This window comes from Octopus sinensis, linkage group LG17 (genome assembly GCF_006345805.1).
Source record: "Octopus sinensis linkage group LG17, ASM634580v1, whole genome shotgun sequence".
Lineage (NCBI taxonomy): Eukaryota > Metazoa > Mollusca > Cephalopoda > Octopoda > Octopodidae > Octopus > Octopus sinensis.
In genome coordinates, this window is record NC_043013.1 from 52,315,942 (window position 1) to 52,334,091 (window position 18,150).

Consider the following 18,150-nt stretch of genomic DNA (forward strand, 5'->3'; position numbering starts at 1 on the left):
AATGCACAGGAAAGCTGAAAACAATGCTGTTGCTGCTGCTGCTATGTACATATGTGTGTGTGTGTGTGTGTGTGTATGTGTGTGTGTGTGTGTGTGTGTGTGTGTGTGTGTGTGTGTAGCTGATTCTACTATGGGATAGAATGCACTCAGAGTTTGGTGCTTGTGTATCACTTTATCACTTTGATTAATGCTTTTTTCTGAAGCATATGTGTACTAAGTTCTAACATCAAGTTATTAGTACCACTATGCCTAAGCAGAACTTTGATATATATATAAATATATATATATATAATAATATTAGGGAGTAAATCCAAACTTACAGGGAAAAATTAGATTTAGGATTAAATCTAATTTTACAGTATAAATATAAATTAAATTAGAGATAAAACCACTATTTGGCAAATCAAACAGTGAAAAACATAAACCAAACCATAGAAATAAAATTAATTAATATACTATAACCATAATTCGAATTATTAATTGAATTTAAATTATTGTTATTCGAATTAGGTTATGGGCATGAAACGATCGTAGTGGTTTTACTTTTTATCTTATATTACTTTTTATGCTTTTTGATAGTTATATATATTTAATAAATAAATAAATAAAAATAAATAAATAAATATATAAAAAATAAAAATAAAAATAAGAATATAATATATATATATAAATTTATAAATATAAATTAATAATTTAAAATTTTTAACTTTAAATTCAAATAATTTAAATTTTGAATTTTATATTTTATATATTTTGTATATTATATTAATTAATTTTATTTCTATGTTTTGGTTTATGTTTTTCATTGTTTGATTTGCCTAATAGTGGTTTTATCTCTAATTTAATTTATATATATATATATATCTGTAAAATAATATGTGACAATTATTCAGTAGCCAAGATAAAACTCTGAGTTTCAGATGCCGAGGTGGAAATCCACAACACCATCTCTTCAGTTATCTGGCCAGATAACCGAAGAGATGGTGGTGTGGATTTCCACCTTGGCATCCGAAACTCAGAGTTTTATCTTGGCTACTGAATAATTGTCACATATTATTTTTCAGATAAATTCCTCTATTTACATAATATTGAGATCTCTTTCTTTCTTTTGTTATCTTACTGTTTTTACCAATATATATATATATATATATATATATATATATATATATATATTTATATATATATATGAGGTGGCAAGCTGGCAGAATAGTCAGTATTTCATTTGACTTCATGTTCTGTGTTCAAATTCTACTGATGTCGACTTTGCTTTTCATCCTTTCAGGGTTGATAAAATAAATACCAGTTGAACACTGGGGTTGATGTAATTGGTTTACTCCTTCCCCTGAAATTTTCCACTGGTTTTATGTGGCATTATATATATATATATATATCATGATGATGATGATGTCTACTTTGCTGGGCGGTTGGTGTTAGGAAGAACATCCAGCTGTAAAAACCATGCCAAAACAGACACAGAAGTCTGGTGCAGGCTTCTGCTGAGCCAGTTCTCAGTCAAACCATCCAACCCATGCCAACATGGAAAGTGAATGTTAAATGATGATGATGATGATGATATATGCATGTATATATCAAATGCAATGAACACAAAAAAGAAGTTAACATGGGAAGGATAAATTTTAACAAATGTATTAGTTTCACACTTAAGAAGAAAGGAAGAAAGCTAAGAGTCTTGATGTTTCGGACACTAGTCTTTGATCAGAAAGAGGAGAAAAGTATAGGGAAAGAGTGAGTAAGAAAAAGTGGTTGGAGGAAAGAAAAAGGAAAATGAAGAACGCAGTTAGGAGTCAAGCGGGAATGAAGTTCTGTAGGTGGGATGGGAGTTAAGAAAGAAGACAGAGGTGTACGTTCACTTATGACTTGCTAAACTTCTAGAATGTTTTACGGATTTTCACAATTGCATTAATGGTTTGTATCTATAGTTTTCTAATCAGGAAGAGTCCTGAAGATAACAAAAAAGGAATTATGTGGCCACCAAGATTACTTCCTGTTTGTGAATGCGAATAACTTACTGATAGTGGCCTTGTTGTATGAGTTTGAACCCTCCATGCTTTGCATTGGCCATTCTTTACTGTTACTGCATTGGAAATCAAATATTATACAAAGGAAATGAGCCAACACAAACGGTGGACTGCTCAAAACATAGGATTTTGAGTGCTGGTGTCACATAAAAAGCCCCCGTGTCATGTAAAAAGGCACCTGTGCCACGTAAAAACCATCTGTGCCATGTAAAAAAGCCCCTGTGTCATGTAAAAAGGCACCTCTGCCACGTAAAAAGCATCTGTGCCACGTAAAAAAGCCCCTGTGTCATGTAAAAAGGCACCTGTGCCACGTAAAAAGCCCCTGTGCCACGTAAAAAGCACTTGTGCCACGTAAAAAAGCACCTGTGCCACGTAAAAGCTCCTGTGCCACGTAAAAGCTCCTGTGCCACGTGAAAAGCATCTGTGCCATGTAAAAAGCATCTGTGCCACGTAAAAGCACCTGTGCCACGTAAAAGCACCTGTGCCACGTAAAAAGCACCTGTGCCAGTGCTGCATAAAAGCGCCCAGTACACTCTGTTAGGAAGGGCATGAAGCTGTAGAACCCATGCCAAAACAGACACGGAGCGTGAAGAGCCTTTCAACTGGTCAGCTCCTGTCAAACCGTCCAACCCATGCCAGCATGGGAAACAGACATTAAATGATGATGATATTATAGAAAGCTCCTTTCTTCACTTTTGTAAATTTCTGTATTGATTATAAAGTCTTGCATATTCCAACTTGACTCGTTTTTTCCTACTACGAGGCCCTACTTTCATCCAGATACAACAAAAGATGTCCTTTCTGGTTTTGCGAAACCCAACTTCTTAAGATTGGCACTGAGGTAGTTAGTTACATACCCATGTACCCCAATAAATTACAGATATACATCTAAACCTATATTTAAATTAACACCCAGTTTGGCAAAGTGATTACCACTATTGTGCACCTTTACTTTTCTCTCTCCCAGATCATCATGTCTGGTCTGAGGGTTTCACAAGAATGTTCCGCCAGTAGTCTTTAATTCTATCTGTGAGTTTGCCCTCCACATCACTGGAAGTTCTAATATTTTTGCCTTGAGGACTGTACTTCCTACAGCATATATTGTATTGTGTTTTTGGTCATGGTATCGTACTTTATAGGTTGACAACATAATGATGACATTTTTGGACAGCTACTTAATACAGGCGTGGCATTTTCAAGGTAAATTTCACAGAATCTGCTTCAGTTGTTGCATCCAGGGTTTAAGAACCGTGGTTGGTGTAATTGACTTACTCCCTTCCCTAAAATCCTGGCCTTGTGCAAAAATTTGAAACCAATGTGTGTGTATGTGTGTGTGTGTGCAAGGTGGTCAAATTGTTACTGCACTGGAAACAAAGCTTAGAGGCATTTCATCTGCCTTTACATTCTGAGGTCAAATTTGGGGTTGATAAAATAAAGAGCATTTGAGCACTGCGGTTGATGTAATCGATTTAAGCCCTTCCCTGGAAATTGCTGGCCTTGTGCCAAAATTTGAAACAGCCAATACGTGTGTGTGTGTGTGTATGCATATGTATTTCATATGTGATTGTGTATACATGATTAAACAAGGAGTCTCAAACGGAGAATTTCTGAAATGTCTTATGAATTTTCATGGTACTAATTGAATGTGCATGTGTATGTATGTGTGCACATGCATGCACACACATGTGTGTGTGTGTGTGTGTGTGTGTGTGTGTGCTTATATGTATATAATGTTTTCTCTTTCTGATGGAGATATGCTGTGACTGCAAAGACCTGACAAATAATGTGAGTTCATGTCTGCTACCTGCACCAGTTTCGCATAACCCCAGCCCATCCAAAGTACCTTGGATTGCAGAACGACCTGCTGTGCTTACCTTGGATCATAGGGTGACCTGCTGTGCTTGAGGAGACCTATTGAGTCAAGTACATCAACATCAAAATAAATATCAAATGGAAATTGTAGTTGTGATACCTGGCCGGTGGCACGTAAAAAGCACCTACCGATCATGGCCACTGCCAGCCTCCCCTGGCACCTGTGCTGGTGGCATGTAAAAAGCACCTACTACACTCACGGAGTGGTTGGCATTAGGAAGGGCATCTAGCTGTAGAAACACTGCCAGATCAGACTGGAGCCTGGTGCAGCCTCCTGGCTTCCCAGACCCCGGTCGAACCATCCAGCTCATACTAGCATGGAAAACGGACGTTAACGATGATGATGATGATGATGATTGGAATCATTGAATCTATATTGACTGATCATTAGCTCAGCTCATTAACAATGTTGTCTTTTTTAAAGGTATCTCGTTAAGAAAAGGAGTTCTTGTTCCTTTTGTCATCTTTAGCATAATCACCCACCCTTTAAATTTTCATAAATCATTGCAAATTCTTTATCGCTGCTGATGGAGTGATGCTCTGTAAAGTATGCATTATAGAATTAAGCTCATTCCCAGGAATCTAATTTCAGCAATCTGATTTCCACCCAGGTTACTACACACCCTGTTACCCCAATAATATTGGCTATAAAACTAAAATGATATTTTGAGTACTGGACCTGCAGACTCCTCATCAATGGTTCATGGATGTTTTACTCTTTTACTCTTTTACTTGTTTCAGTCATTTGACTGCGGCCATGCTGGAGCACCGCCTTTAGTCGAGCAAATCGACCCCGAGACTTATGCTTTGTAAGCCCAGTACTTATTCTATCGGTCTCTTTTGCCGAACTGCTAAGTGACGGGGACGTAAACACACCAGCATCGGTTGTCAAGCAATGCTAGGGGGACAAACACAGACACACAAACATTTAAATTTAACACATTTAATACCATATTTACTATAGTATGGATTGAAAATGGTTGAAAATTGCTACTGTAAGTGGTTGGTTGATAGAATTAGTAACTAAATCTCTTTCAAATCACAACCTGCTATTGTAAGACAAGAAGGATCTCCCAAATAATGTAGGCTTAGATATACAAAAAGACGGAAGTTGACAATTGGAATGGCATTACTCATAAGTGTGCTCAATCAGAGCTAACTTGGTCCTAATCAACAACAACAACAACAACAGATGGTTGTTGGTTTAATGTTACAGTTTGGCAAATATTAATAATATAATTTAGATGTTGTTGCTGGGAATGGTTTATCAGAAGAGAATTCCTGCCATAAGTGTGATTCTATTTGCTGTTGCCTGGTACTAGTTTATCTTGCAATAAATGTGATTCTATTTGTTGCCAGGCACCAATTTATCAGTAAGAATTTCCTGCCACAATCGGAATAACTTCGTCATTATTAAGCTAATGTTTGGGATCATAAATATGAGAAATGCTGACAGAAGATTTTAATTTACATTTTCAACCAGGAAGTTTGTCTCATGACCAAGATTGGTTCCACATGGCTTGATGTCGAAAGGGTTAAATTGTACCTGGCACGTGAGGTTCTAAGAAATAAACTGCCCATTTATGGATTTCAACTGTCTTTTGTCTCTTGGACTGGAATTTTTTTGTGGCATCATTGCAGTATATGTTACTGAGACTCGTCGTGGCACGCCCTCTGTCAACATGAATCTACCCCATTACCTCAAGGTCTGGTTTTGTCCCACAGATTCTTCTCAATATCTTCAGCAATGTTCATCACTCTTCATTCCTTCCTAACATTTGACACATAAGCATCATCTTCATGCAAACAACACACCTAAGCTTCATTGATTCCTTCAACAGGAACTTTTAGAACATTTCCCAATGATGTCATGCCAGGATTGTCTTCTCCAACAGTAGAACCATTATTCCTATCCTTCCCTCCCTAGAATGTCATCCCTCTGGAATCCCTCCTTGGCCATGTTTTACATGCAGGCGTCAACTTGCAGCTATTAAAAGGGAGCATCAATCCTATTGGTCACACATCTCTTTTGAGTTTCTGCACTGTCTATGGGCAGAACCCTTTCCTCTATAACGGTGGTTCTCAACCATTCTTTACCTATGGACCTTTCTCACCATTCGCTCTTTAAAAAATCTTGTTGTACTTTTATAATTGAATCTTATTAGGAACTGTATAAAAAAATCGTTAAGATATTTTGTGCATATAACTGATTTTATTGCAGATAAATTTTAACAACAAAATCTTATATGGACCCCCAAAAGCCATATGAACCCCCTAAGGGCCATATGGATCCCTAAGGGCCATATGGAACCTGGTTTAGAACCACCATTCTCAATCTAGCCAATAGAAAATGTTTCACACTTTCAAATTCACTTCCAGTCCCTTAAACCTTTCGTTACTGTATTTCTGTTGAGATGTTCTGTGTTTCTTTCAATTAATTCTAAATATAACAAAGAATTTAGTAAAATAATTTGGTTATAATTAAGCTATTGTTAGGAACATAAATTGTGACTAAGGTTTGGTGGAAGATTTTAATTCAAAACTTTTGAAAAGAAGACATTTTGTACAACAGAGCCAGAACCAGTTTCAGCCGGGTTGGTATCAAAAGGGTTAAACTTCATTTTCACATCTGTGCCATAAACAATTAATAGTTTGGGATCCAACAAGTGCTACAGGTTGCTTTCTTTGGTTCTTCATCCCTTTATTGCAAAGTCCAGCATGTTTCTTCACATAGTCTTGTCTTCATTTACTATTTTCACCTCTGCTTGCACAGGGCTAGACTTCATCCATTGCCTGTTTTAACAACATTATTTGGTCCTTCGATGCCTTTAGCAGAGCAGATCCACTCTGTTTAAAACATCCAGATCATACCGTTCTGTATTTAAGAGATGAAGTATTGTGTACATTATTTACATTCAACGGATATTTGTCCTCATCTTGTTTGTTGTTAACACAATGTTTCGGCTGATATACTCTCCAGCCTTCATCAGGTGTCTTGGGGAAATTTCAAACCTGGATTCTCATTCCTAAAGTATTTTTCGATGTTGTTGTTATTATTATTATTATTATTATTATTATTATTATTATTCAGGTCACTGCCTGGAATCGAACTCAGAATCTTGGGGTTAGTAGCCCATGCTGTTAACCACTACTTTCTGCCTCCCATCCCTCCCTCCCTCCCTTCCTCTCCCTCCCTTCAGGCTCAGTGGCCCTGTGAGGGGTTGATGGGTGCTACCTTCTCTCCTCAATAAACATTAAAATAAACAAAAGCTCTTTTCACTCCCACTCACTGATCACACTCCCACTCGCTTTTCTCACTCCCACTCACTGACTACACTCTTACACTTAACGTTTACGTTCTCATCTCTTTGCAGGACGACCTCATGAGTCACTCAACTTGGAACTCAACAGAAACAATGGAGCTATTTCACAAACTGTTAACTCTTACAATGCATTTCATCCAGGACGTTATTTCCATGCAAATAATCATTATCACCATCATCAGCAACAGCAGCAACAACACCAACACCAACAGCCACAACATCAACAACAACAACAACAGCTGCACCAACAAGTCCGTAAACCTTTGGTGGGTCTTGGTGCTTCCTATAATCGTGGTAATCAGGTGCCCGTGACAGAGAACAACTGCAACCAGCGTAGACCCAAAGTAATTACTGTGGTTCGTTATGGATCTTACCCAAGGAACACCATTAAAATGTTCCTTAATCGTCAAACGATTCAGTCTTTTGAACAAATTATGGGAGACATATCAGAATCTTTTGGTGCCAAATGGCAAAACAAAAGATTCCACAGATTGCTTTCTTTACGTGGTAAACAAGTCCATGGCATCAATGATTTTTTTCGTGAAGACGATGTGTTCTTAGCGGTTGGTAATGAGCAGATATGCGATGGCGATATACAAGACATTATACAAGAACTCTACCCTAATAGTCCGTATGCTAAAAGTCTTTTGAAACAATGGCAGAAGACGAAGAGGCGCCATTTAGTTCATGACGTTAAATACAAGTCGGAAAAACTCGATAGTGGTTTCGGTAGCAGCGAAAGCAGCAAGAAGGTTATCATGAATGATTACATATCTTCCAGTGATGCCAGAACCCCTGCATATTCTACAGAATTGGCCAGCAGCAGATTGAATCCAGGAAAGAATTTCCGGATGATGCTGAAAGCTGATAGATTTAAAGATCGAGTGTTATACGAAGAGGATGTTGAAGTGAGGAAGCGCCAGAAGAAAATGGTTGAGGGCAATAAGGGTTTTTCGGTCAGAAACAACAAGAACAACAAGAATAATGATAACAGCAGTGACAACAACAACAACATCAGTGGTGTAGGTGGTGGTGGTGGTGGTGGTGGTGGTGATGATGGCAAAGGGAGCAGAGGAGGAAGAAAAATCAGATGTGATGGAGACAAGGATGCTGACAATAATAACAAAAACAAGACAATGAGGGTCAAGAAGGGCTGCCAGGATAAATCGGTGAACATTGCGAACGAAGACAAAGAAAATTTGGTCAAGCCATTGGTCAACAACGATGTGTTAATTGAGACAATGTCGAAGCTAATGGCAAAAATTTCGTCTACAGATCTCACCAGCCTCTCCATCACTGACCTTGCATCTGATGACAACCTCCCCCCTTATGTCATTCACAACTACAACAACAACACAGCCAATACCAACACTAAAGCCAGAATGTCTCCTCCTACCACTATTTCTTTCACAGCTTTGACTACTACTGTTACTACTACTGCTGTGGCTGATATTACTACTACTACTACTACGACTACTACTACTACCAAGACCCCTGCAGCAGTTACTGCTACTATCTCCGTTTCAAACACAACCCCCAACATGTTGTCATCGTCCAATGAAATGAAGACCGATCAGCTGTCTGAGCTTGAACCCTTTCCAGCCAGGAAATCGAAACTGGGGTACCAAGTATTGAACAACGACATCCTGGATAGGTACTACCTTGGCAGGACATTGGGTTATGGTAACTTTGCTGAGGTGCGAGAAGCCAAGCGAAAGCAGGGTCTGCCCTGCGAAGTAGCCATGAAGATCATCGACAAGAACAAAATAATCGGTAAAGAACGAATGGTAGAGAATGAGATTTGTATTCTGACCGTCTGTAGACATAGCAACATCGTCAAACTGTATGAAGAGTTTGAAACTCCAGATAGGATTTACTTAGCTATGGAATTAGTAAAGGTAAGTAGCTTCATGCTTTCATACATACATATATATATATATATATATATATATATATATTTATATATACTCTTTTTTTTTTACTCTTTTACTTGTTTCAGTCATTTGACTCTGGCCATGCTGGAGCACCGCCTTTAGTCGAGCAAATCGACCCCAGGACTTATTCTTTGTAAGACTAGTACCTATTTCTTTATTACCCACAAGGGGCTAAACACAGAGGGGACAAACAAGGACAGACATAGGTATTAAGTCGATTACATCGACCCCAGTGCGTAACTGGTACTTAATTTATCGACTCCGAAAGGATGAAAGGCAAAGTCGACCTCGGCGGAATTTGAACTCACAACGTAACGCAGACGAAATACCACTAAGCATTTCGCCCGGCGTGCTAACGTTTCTGCCAGCTCGCCGCCTTATAAGACTAGTACCTATTCTATTGGTCTCTTAGGCCAAAGAACTAAGTTATGGAGACATAAACACACCAGCAAAGGTCGTCAAGGAGTGGGGGGGGACAGACACACACACACACACACACACCAATATATACATACATACATACACACATATAAATAAAAGTATTTTTAGAGACAGAACCACGCTCAATTCAATCAACATTGGAAGATATTATACCCAACCGAGCCATAAAATATTAAATATTATATTTACTATATTGAGATTCTGAATAGATATAGTGAGTATAATATTTAATATTCGATGGCTTGGTCGGGTATAATATCATCTTTCATGTTGATTGAGTTGAGCGTGGTTCTGTCTCTAAAAATACTTTTATATATATGAATAAAATATTGAGAGAAGTTCACTTTAGCATCTTTAATTTGAATGTCTCATTCCTGTGGATTCGGAATTAATCTTCCCTAATAATAATAATAATAATAATAATAATAATTATATATATATATAAATATAAATTTAAATGTGTGAAGTATTATTACCATTATAAGCAGTAATAATGAGGTGGCCAGCAAGACTTCTACCTATACAGATACAGTATAAAATTGGTGGATTTTTTGAAGCTGTTGCTTTGATTTTTAGTGGTATTTTTACAAAGAGAGTGACCACTATATGGTCGACTCTTGCTCTAAAAATAGATCCGCTATGGTATCAACCACTAAAAAATTGTTTCCAAGGAGAATCAGCACAACTTTTAACGTAAACGAGCAGGACAAATGAAAAATAACAAAATGTAGATTAATTCTAGACAATTGTTTCACTATTAATGGATTATGCATTTTACTTACATAACATATCCATAGGTCATCAGTAGAACTTGTCTTGAATACAATTTATTAAACTGCACGCTGGGCTTCTTTCAGTCTCGGTCTACCAAATCCACTCACGAGGCTTTGGTCGGCCACACACACCCTTTGGTTTTTGTATTTCGTTTTCAGAGACAGTTGTTTACATCTGCTGTAAACATCACACTTTGTGTCCTGTTGGTTTTGTTGTGTGTGAAGATCAGGGAGATGTATGTTACTTTAAGAACAAGGCTAAGTGACAGGGAAGGCATCCAGTTGTAGAATGCTGCCTCAGTGTATCTCTTCCAACCCATACAGCTAGCATGGAGGGGGAAAACGACATAAATATAAGGATGACGATGATATATCTACAAAATAGGATTCTATGCAGTTTCCATCAACTAAATTTCAGTTATATTTATGATGATGATGAGGAGGAGAAGGAAGAGGAAGAGGAGGATGGTTGATTGTGTTTGTGGTGGTGGTGTTGGTGTGGATGGCTTTGAACACATCATGATAGCTATTGTTGTTGTTGATGATGATGATGTGAAGACGTTTTATGAAGACAATAATGGTGATTGATGATGATTATGGTTGATGATTATTGTGATTGATGTTGATTATGAAGTTGCTGGATGACAACAATCATTATCAGAGTCAATGGAGGTGGCCATGGTCTGTTATTGTTGATGATGTTGTTGATGATAATTATAACGATGGTTAATATGGTGTTAATTACGAAGATGATTTTGATGACGATAATGATGACTGGTGGTGATTATGACTGATGATGATTGTTGTGATCAATGATTAATAAATTACTTAATTAGCTATGACAGTTATGAATCTTAACGAAGCTGATGATAATGATGTTGTTGTTGTTGTTGTTGATGATTATACTGATGTCACTTCCTGCTGCTTCTCTCTCCATTGCAGGGAGGCGATCTATTCGATGCCATCACGCAGAGTGTGAAATTTGAAGAACCACAGTCAGCGGTAATGGTTCAAGACTTGGGCAGTGCTCTCTTTTATTTACACTCCATGGGGATTGTACACAGGGACCTGAAGCCTGAGAATCTATTGGTAAGATTAATTAGTCTTTAATCAATTTTATCATTATTATTATTTACCTCTGCCTTAGCGAAGGCGGAGGTATTGTTTTCAGTTGTGTTTGTTTGTTTGTTCGTGGACAAGATATCTCAAGAACCGCTGGATGGATTCAGATGAAACTTTCAGGGTTGTTTGGCCTCATGACTGGCACAAATTGATTAGATTTTGGGATCGATCCAGCACTGAACAAGGATTCTGGATTATTTTCCCATTTTTTTTTCACTTAATTTCTGAGAGCAGCCGGGTTCATTTTAGCATTCTTGTCTGTGAATGCAGTTGAATTTATTACAGATATTCTCATTTTAAAAATCATCTCTGGCTAATCGTTGAGAAGATGTTGGTGGAGTTTGTGCTCTCTGACTGCTCTTGTTGTTATTATTATTATTATTGTTATTATTAGGGCAGCAAGCAGGCAGAATTGTTAGCATGCTGGGCAAAATGCTTAGTGGTATTTCATCTTCTGCTACGTTCTGAGTTCAAATTCCACCGAGGTCAACTTTGCCTTTCATCTTTTCGGAGTTGATAAATTAAGTACCAGTGAAACACTGGGGTCAATGTAATTGACTAGTCCCCTCTCCCCGAATTTCAGGCCTTGTGCCTTTAGAAGGAAGGGTTATTATTATTAAGGTGATGAGCTGGCACAATCATTTGCATGTCAAGCAAAATGCTTTGTGGCTTTTTCTTTGTCTTAATGTTCTGAGTTCAAATGCTGCTGGGGTCGACTTTGGCTTTCATCCTTTCGGGGTCAATAAAGTACCAGTTTAACACTGGGGTTGATATAATCAACTTACCTCCCCCTCCCCTGAAATTGCTGGCCTTGTGTCAAAATTTGAAACCATTATTATTCTTATCATTATTATAATTATTTTCATTATCATCATCATCATCATCATCACAATCATTATCATCATCAACATCATCATCATCATTGTCGTTATTATTAAGGTAGCGAGCTGGCAGAATCGTTAGTACACTGGACAAAATGCTTAGCAGTATTTCATCTATCTTTGTGTTCTGAGTTCAAATTCCACTGAGGTCAGTTTTGCCTTTCATCCTTTCGGAGTCGATAAATTAAGTACCAGTTATGCACTGGGGTCGATGCAGTACTTGTGTCTACAGTAGAAAGGATTGTTATTATTATGAAGCTGTTGATGGTGATAAAGTAGTAGTTAATATCATGCAGCTTTTCCAAGTAGGAACATGTAGCCCACATGACAACAAGCTGCTACATGTGGCATAACATTGTTAGTTTTACTGTAGAACAAACCCCTTCCCACCTTCTCACCCCTCCATCATCTACCTTACTATTCATGACTCCTCCTCATGTGACCACCCCCTCCAACAATTTCTTGTTTATAAAACAAAATAAGTTTCAGCTCATTTTGTTAATTCACTGAGTTGTTACTGTAGTCCTAGGTACACTGTGCCTCATCTAGCACATCTAGGTGTTCCAGACATGGCCATCTCTTCTGATATTACACAGTCTGTTTTGGACTACATTATGTCATATGTCCTTATTGTTTAGCCATAGGTCAGCCCTGATCTACTAGATTAAAGCAGTCCAGATATGACCATCCCATTTTGTATTCAGACATTAGTGTATCTAACAAGACATTACTGTATTGTGTATTATTGTTTAGCCCTAGGCCAGACCTGACCATACCAGCAGGTGTTCCAAATATGATCATCCCATCTTTCATCCAGGCATAGTCAATCTAAGACTACAATATCTAATGTGTCCCTCTTTGCTACTGTATAACCCCAGGTCAATCTTTATCCAGCAGATCTAGATGTTCCATATGTGACCAACTCATCTTTTATTCAGGCTTTACACAGTGTATCTAGCACTATATTATCTTTAACCCTAGGTCAGTCCTGATCCAGAAGACCTGGCTGTTCCAGATATGACCACCTCATCTTTTATTCATAGTGTATCTAGGATTACATTAATCTCATGTGTCCATCCTTGTTGCTGTTTAACCCCAGATCAGTCTTGTTCCAGATATGACCATCCTGCCTCCACCCTTTCCACTGTGTTGGCTGAAAATCTTTTGGTCTTTTGTTTGGAAACAGGTTTATTGGAACAAAGATGGTTTCTTGAAGCTGAAGTTGGCAGACTTTGGTTTGGCTATGGAAATAACAGAAGACATTTATACGGTGTGTGGCACACCGACATATGTGGCACCAGAGATCCTAACACAAGAAGGTCAGTAATGCCCTTATATGGGATGAGGGGGTGGGGACGACAGGGTGGAATTGTTGTTTGCATTTAATACACACTGACGTAAACTTTCTGTGTGTACATACACACATATACACACAGGTATGTGTTTATACATACAATACACACACAAAGTATGTATTTATACATACATGCACAAACACACAAGCATGTATTTATACAAATATACACATACATCTACTTACACACACACACACACAGGCATGTATTTATACATACATGCACACAAGTATGTATTTATACATACATCTGTATTTATACATACACACACACAGGCATGTGTTTATACATATATGCACATACAGGTGTCTATTTATACATATATACACATACATTTGTGTTTATACATACACACACACAGACATGTATTTATACACGTATGCACACAGGCGTGTATTTATACATATATACACATACATCTGTGTTTATATATACACACACACTGACATGTGTTTATACATATATGCACACACAGGACTTATTCTTTGTAAGCCTAGTATTTATTCTATTGGTCTCTTTTGCCAAACTGTTAAGTTACAGGAATGCAAACACACCAACATCGGTTGTCAAGTGATGTTGGGAGATAAACACAGACACAAAGACACACACACACACAAACACACACACGTGTATATGTATATAAGATGAGCTTCTTTCAGTTTCCATCTACCAAATCCACTCACAATGCTTTGGTTAGTCTGAGGCTATAGTAGAAGACACTTGCCCAAGGTGCCATGCAGTGGGACTGAACCCAGAACCATGTGGTTGGGAAGCAAGCTTCTTACCACATAGCCATGTGTAAATAAATAAGCGTTACATTTGACAATCTGAATTCTAAAAGAATGATGATAAATGATGTTCTTTTTTTTTATTATTGTAAATGTTCTTTAGGCTATGGGCTTGAAGTGGACATGTGGGCAACCGGTGTGATTTGTTTTATACTCCTGTGTGGCTTCCCACCATTTCATAGCCATGACAGACGACAGTCGGATCTTTTCGAGAAAATCAAGTCAGGAGAATACGAATTCCTAACCCCGTATTGGGATCAAATTTCGAAATGTGAGTAGCAGTTATATAATCAACTCTTGTTTATTACATTGGTACAAATGCAGGAATTAAGTGGGAAGGTGTTAATTATTGATTAGATTGACCCCAGAGCTTGTCCAGGTATTTACACGAGTGATGATGCTTGTACTTAAATGTGTGTGATATTGGTCTTAATGATCTCATATAATAAACATTTAATCATAATCATTTAATACAAAAATTATGCAATGATGTCTGTATAATGTAAAGGATGTGTGTGATAATGGAAATTATTTCTTTATATGCGTCTGGGAAGAAATTGATAGTGTTTCTAACCTGTGACCTTTGCTTCATCCTCACCATACTAGTGACGCTGTGGAGGCACAATGGCCCAGTGGTTAGGGCAATGGACTCGCAGTCGTAGGATCACAGTTTTGATTCCCAGATCAGGCATTGTGAGTGTTTATCAGTGAAAACACCTAAAGTACCACGAGGCTCCGGCAGGGGGTGGTGATCCCTGCTGTACTCTTTCACCACAACTTTCTCTCACTCTTACTTCCTGTTTCTTTTGTGCCTGTATTTTAAAGGGCCAGCCTTGTCAAACTCTGTGTCACGCTGAATCTCCTCGAGAACTGCGTTAAGGGTACACGTGTCTGTGGAGTGCTCAGCCACTTACACGTTAATTTCACAAGCAGGCTGTTCTGTTGATCGGATCAACTGGAACCCTCGTGGTCGTAACCAATGGAGTGCCACGACTGGTGAGGCTGATTGAGTTCCAGTGGGTGGCAGGATTGGGGAGAAAGGATTAGCTACATTAACGCATGGTTCCAGAAACAATACACAGTAGATGGAAAGAGGCTTGGAACATCCGGCAAGTTTGGACAAGGGTGATGGAGAAGCTGTGGTAGTAACAAGAAGTGGAGGGGACACAGGGAGTAGATTTGAACATGTTAGTATTGTAGTTTGTTGGTGAAACGAATGTGTGGGCAATAGCGAGTGTGTGTGTGTGTGTGTGTGTGTGTGTGTGTGTGTGTGTGTGTGTGAGGCTGTTCCTTCCTCAGACAGGTGAAAAGGGTTCTAAAAATGAATGGTTTCTCTTTGATCATTTGCAGATGCTAAAGGTCTCATTCGACATCTTCTAGTGGTCGACCGAAGACGGCGTTACACAGCTGTTGACGTACTCTGCCATCCGTGGATCCTTTGTGGTGGCAACATTACATGGATTCTCCATGGTCAGGAGTTGGCCAACAACCAGAAAAGACTCCGTGAAAAGTTGAGCAGTGATGGAAGAAAATATTTGAATAATTTCAAAAAACAAAAAATATGAAAAACAAAATAACCAAAATAACAAAAAAAAAACATTTTTGTCTTGTGTTTTTCTTTTAATATTTGATATGATCCAAGATGGCAAGCTAGCAGAATCGGTAGGGCACCGGGCGACATGCTCCGTGGCATTTCATCTGTCTTTTCATTTTGAGTTCAAATTCTGCCACAGTTGACTTTGCCTTTCACCATTTCAGGGTTCATGAAATAAATAACCCATACAGCACTGACCTCCACCCCTGAAATTACTGGCCTTGTCACAGAATTTGAAACCATTATTATTATTATTATTATTATTATTATTATTATTATTATTATTATTATTATCATTATTGTTATTATTATTATTATCATCATTATTGTTATTATTATTATTATTATCATTATTATTATTATTATATTATTATTATTATTATCATTGTTGTTATTATTATCATTATTGTTATTATTATTATTATTATTATTATTATTATTATTATTAAAGGTGGCAAGCTGGCAAAATCGTTAGCATTCTGGATGAAATGCTTAGTGGCATTTTGGCCATTGCTACGTTCTGAGTTCAAATTCTTCCGTGAGCGACTTTGCCTTTCATCCTTTCGGGGTCGACAAATTTAGTACCAGTTACACACTGGGGTTGATGTAATTGACTCACCCCCTCCCCCAAAATTGCTGCCCTTGTGGCAAAATTTGAAGCCATTATTATTATTAGTGTTAAGGCAATTAGCTAGCAGAATCGTTAGCATCCTGGATGAAACGCTTAGTGGTATTTCGCCAATCACTACATTCTGAGTTCAACTTCCACCAAGGTCAACTTTGCCTTTCATCCTTTCAGGGCTGATGAAATAAGTACAGGGGTCAATGTACCCGACTCATCCCCACCTGCTACAAGCTACCCTTGTGGCAAAAATTTGAAATTACTATTAAAATTTTTTGCTCTCTCTTCTCCATTCCAATACTTAAGTGGCCCAAAGTACTGGGAAGGATAAAAAGTGAAGCTGACCTTGCATGGGATTGAACTCAGGATGTATAAGGCAACAACAGCATTCAGCAACTTATTTAGTTCTACCTTCTACCAAGTCTAACAATCTATTACTACTACTACTAATAAATGGTTACTGGTTTAGTCACAGAGACAACAATTTCAAAAGGAGGGATTTAGTTGATTCCGTTGACCCCAGTATATGACTGGTACTTCATTCTATCAACTCTAAAAGGTGGGGTTAATCATGATGGGATTTGAATTCAGAATGTAAAAAAGTAGGAACAAATACCACAAGGTATATATTTCTGATGCTCAAACAATTCTGCTAGCTCATAATAATAATAATAATAATATAATAATAATGATGATGATTATAATAATAATACTATTTTAAAAGGATTGATGAAACTCTTCCCAAAGGTAAATAGACAATACAAAGAGCTCTTTGTAATAATAATAATAATAATAATAATAATCCCTCCTTATTTTAGCACAAGCCAGCAATTTTTATGGGTGGAGAAGTCAATTACATTGACCCCCCCCCACCAGTACTCAACTGGTACATATCTTATTGACCCTTACTGAATGAGATGTAAAGTCGACCTCAGCAGCATTTCAGCTCAAAACATAAACAGGTATGACCAAAAGAAATGGTGCCAACCATTCTGTCTAGCACAGTAAGAATTCTACCAGCTTGCCATTATTTTAATACCATTTTATTCTTCCATGTTTCCATGGATTGGACAGATGTTCTCCAACACAACCCTTCACCATTTGAAGTTCAACCACCTTGAGGGATACCTTTTTTTTCCACTTCTTCCCTGGTCCTTCTCCATGTCCCTCTCTTGCAGATTTCATCTGTTTAAATCACGTAGCTTTTCTTTTACCAAACAACCATGCTAAATGCTTAGAGGTATTTCTCCCTTTGATTCAGGGATGTATGCAGCCCCATCTCCTCCCTTAAGCACTACATCCGACATCACCCATTCCTAGTTTTTCTCTTTCAGCTCGTTTCAATATCACAGAGAATATATGATAAAAAAATAAATTCATTTTATCAAATCTATTAACAAAAATAA

General features: G+C 37.8%; 1 protein-coding gene across 2 annotated transcripts in view; it reads left to right on the forward strand.

Moving 5' to 3' along the window:
• Positions 1 to 16,120, forward strand: part of LOC115220818 (serine/threonine-protein kinase DCLK1-like) — an 81,769-nt gene extending 65,649 nt beyond the window's left edge. For both annotated transcript variants that reach the window (XM_029790985.2, XM_036510578.1), the window contains 5 exons: positions 7,286 to 9,132; positions 11,325 to 11,471; positions 13,572 to 13,704; positions 14,632 to 14,799; positions 15,879 to 16,120. In XM_029790985.2, the coding sequence (XP_029646845.1) occupies positions 7,286 to 9,132; positions 11,325 to 11,471; positions 13,572 to 13,704; positions 14,632 to 14,799; positions 15,879 to 16,093 (2,510 nt within the window). In that variant the 3' untranslated portion in view covers positions 16,094 to 16,120. The remainder of the gene's footprint in view (positions 1 to 7,285; positions 9,133 to 11,324; positions 11,472 to 13,571; positions 13,705 to 14,631; positions 14,800 to 15,878) is intronic.
• The last annotated feature ends 2,030 nt before the right edge of the window (positions 16,121 to 18,150 follow it).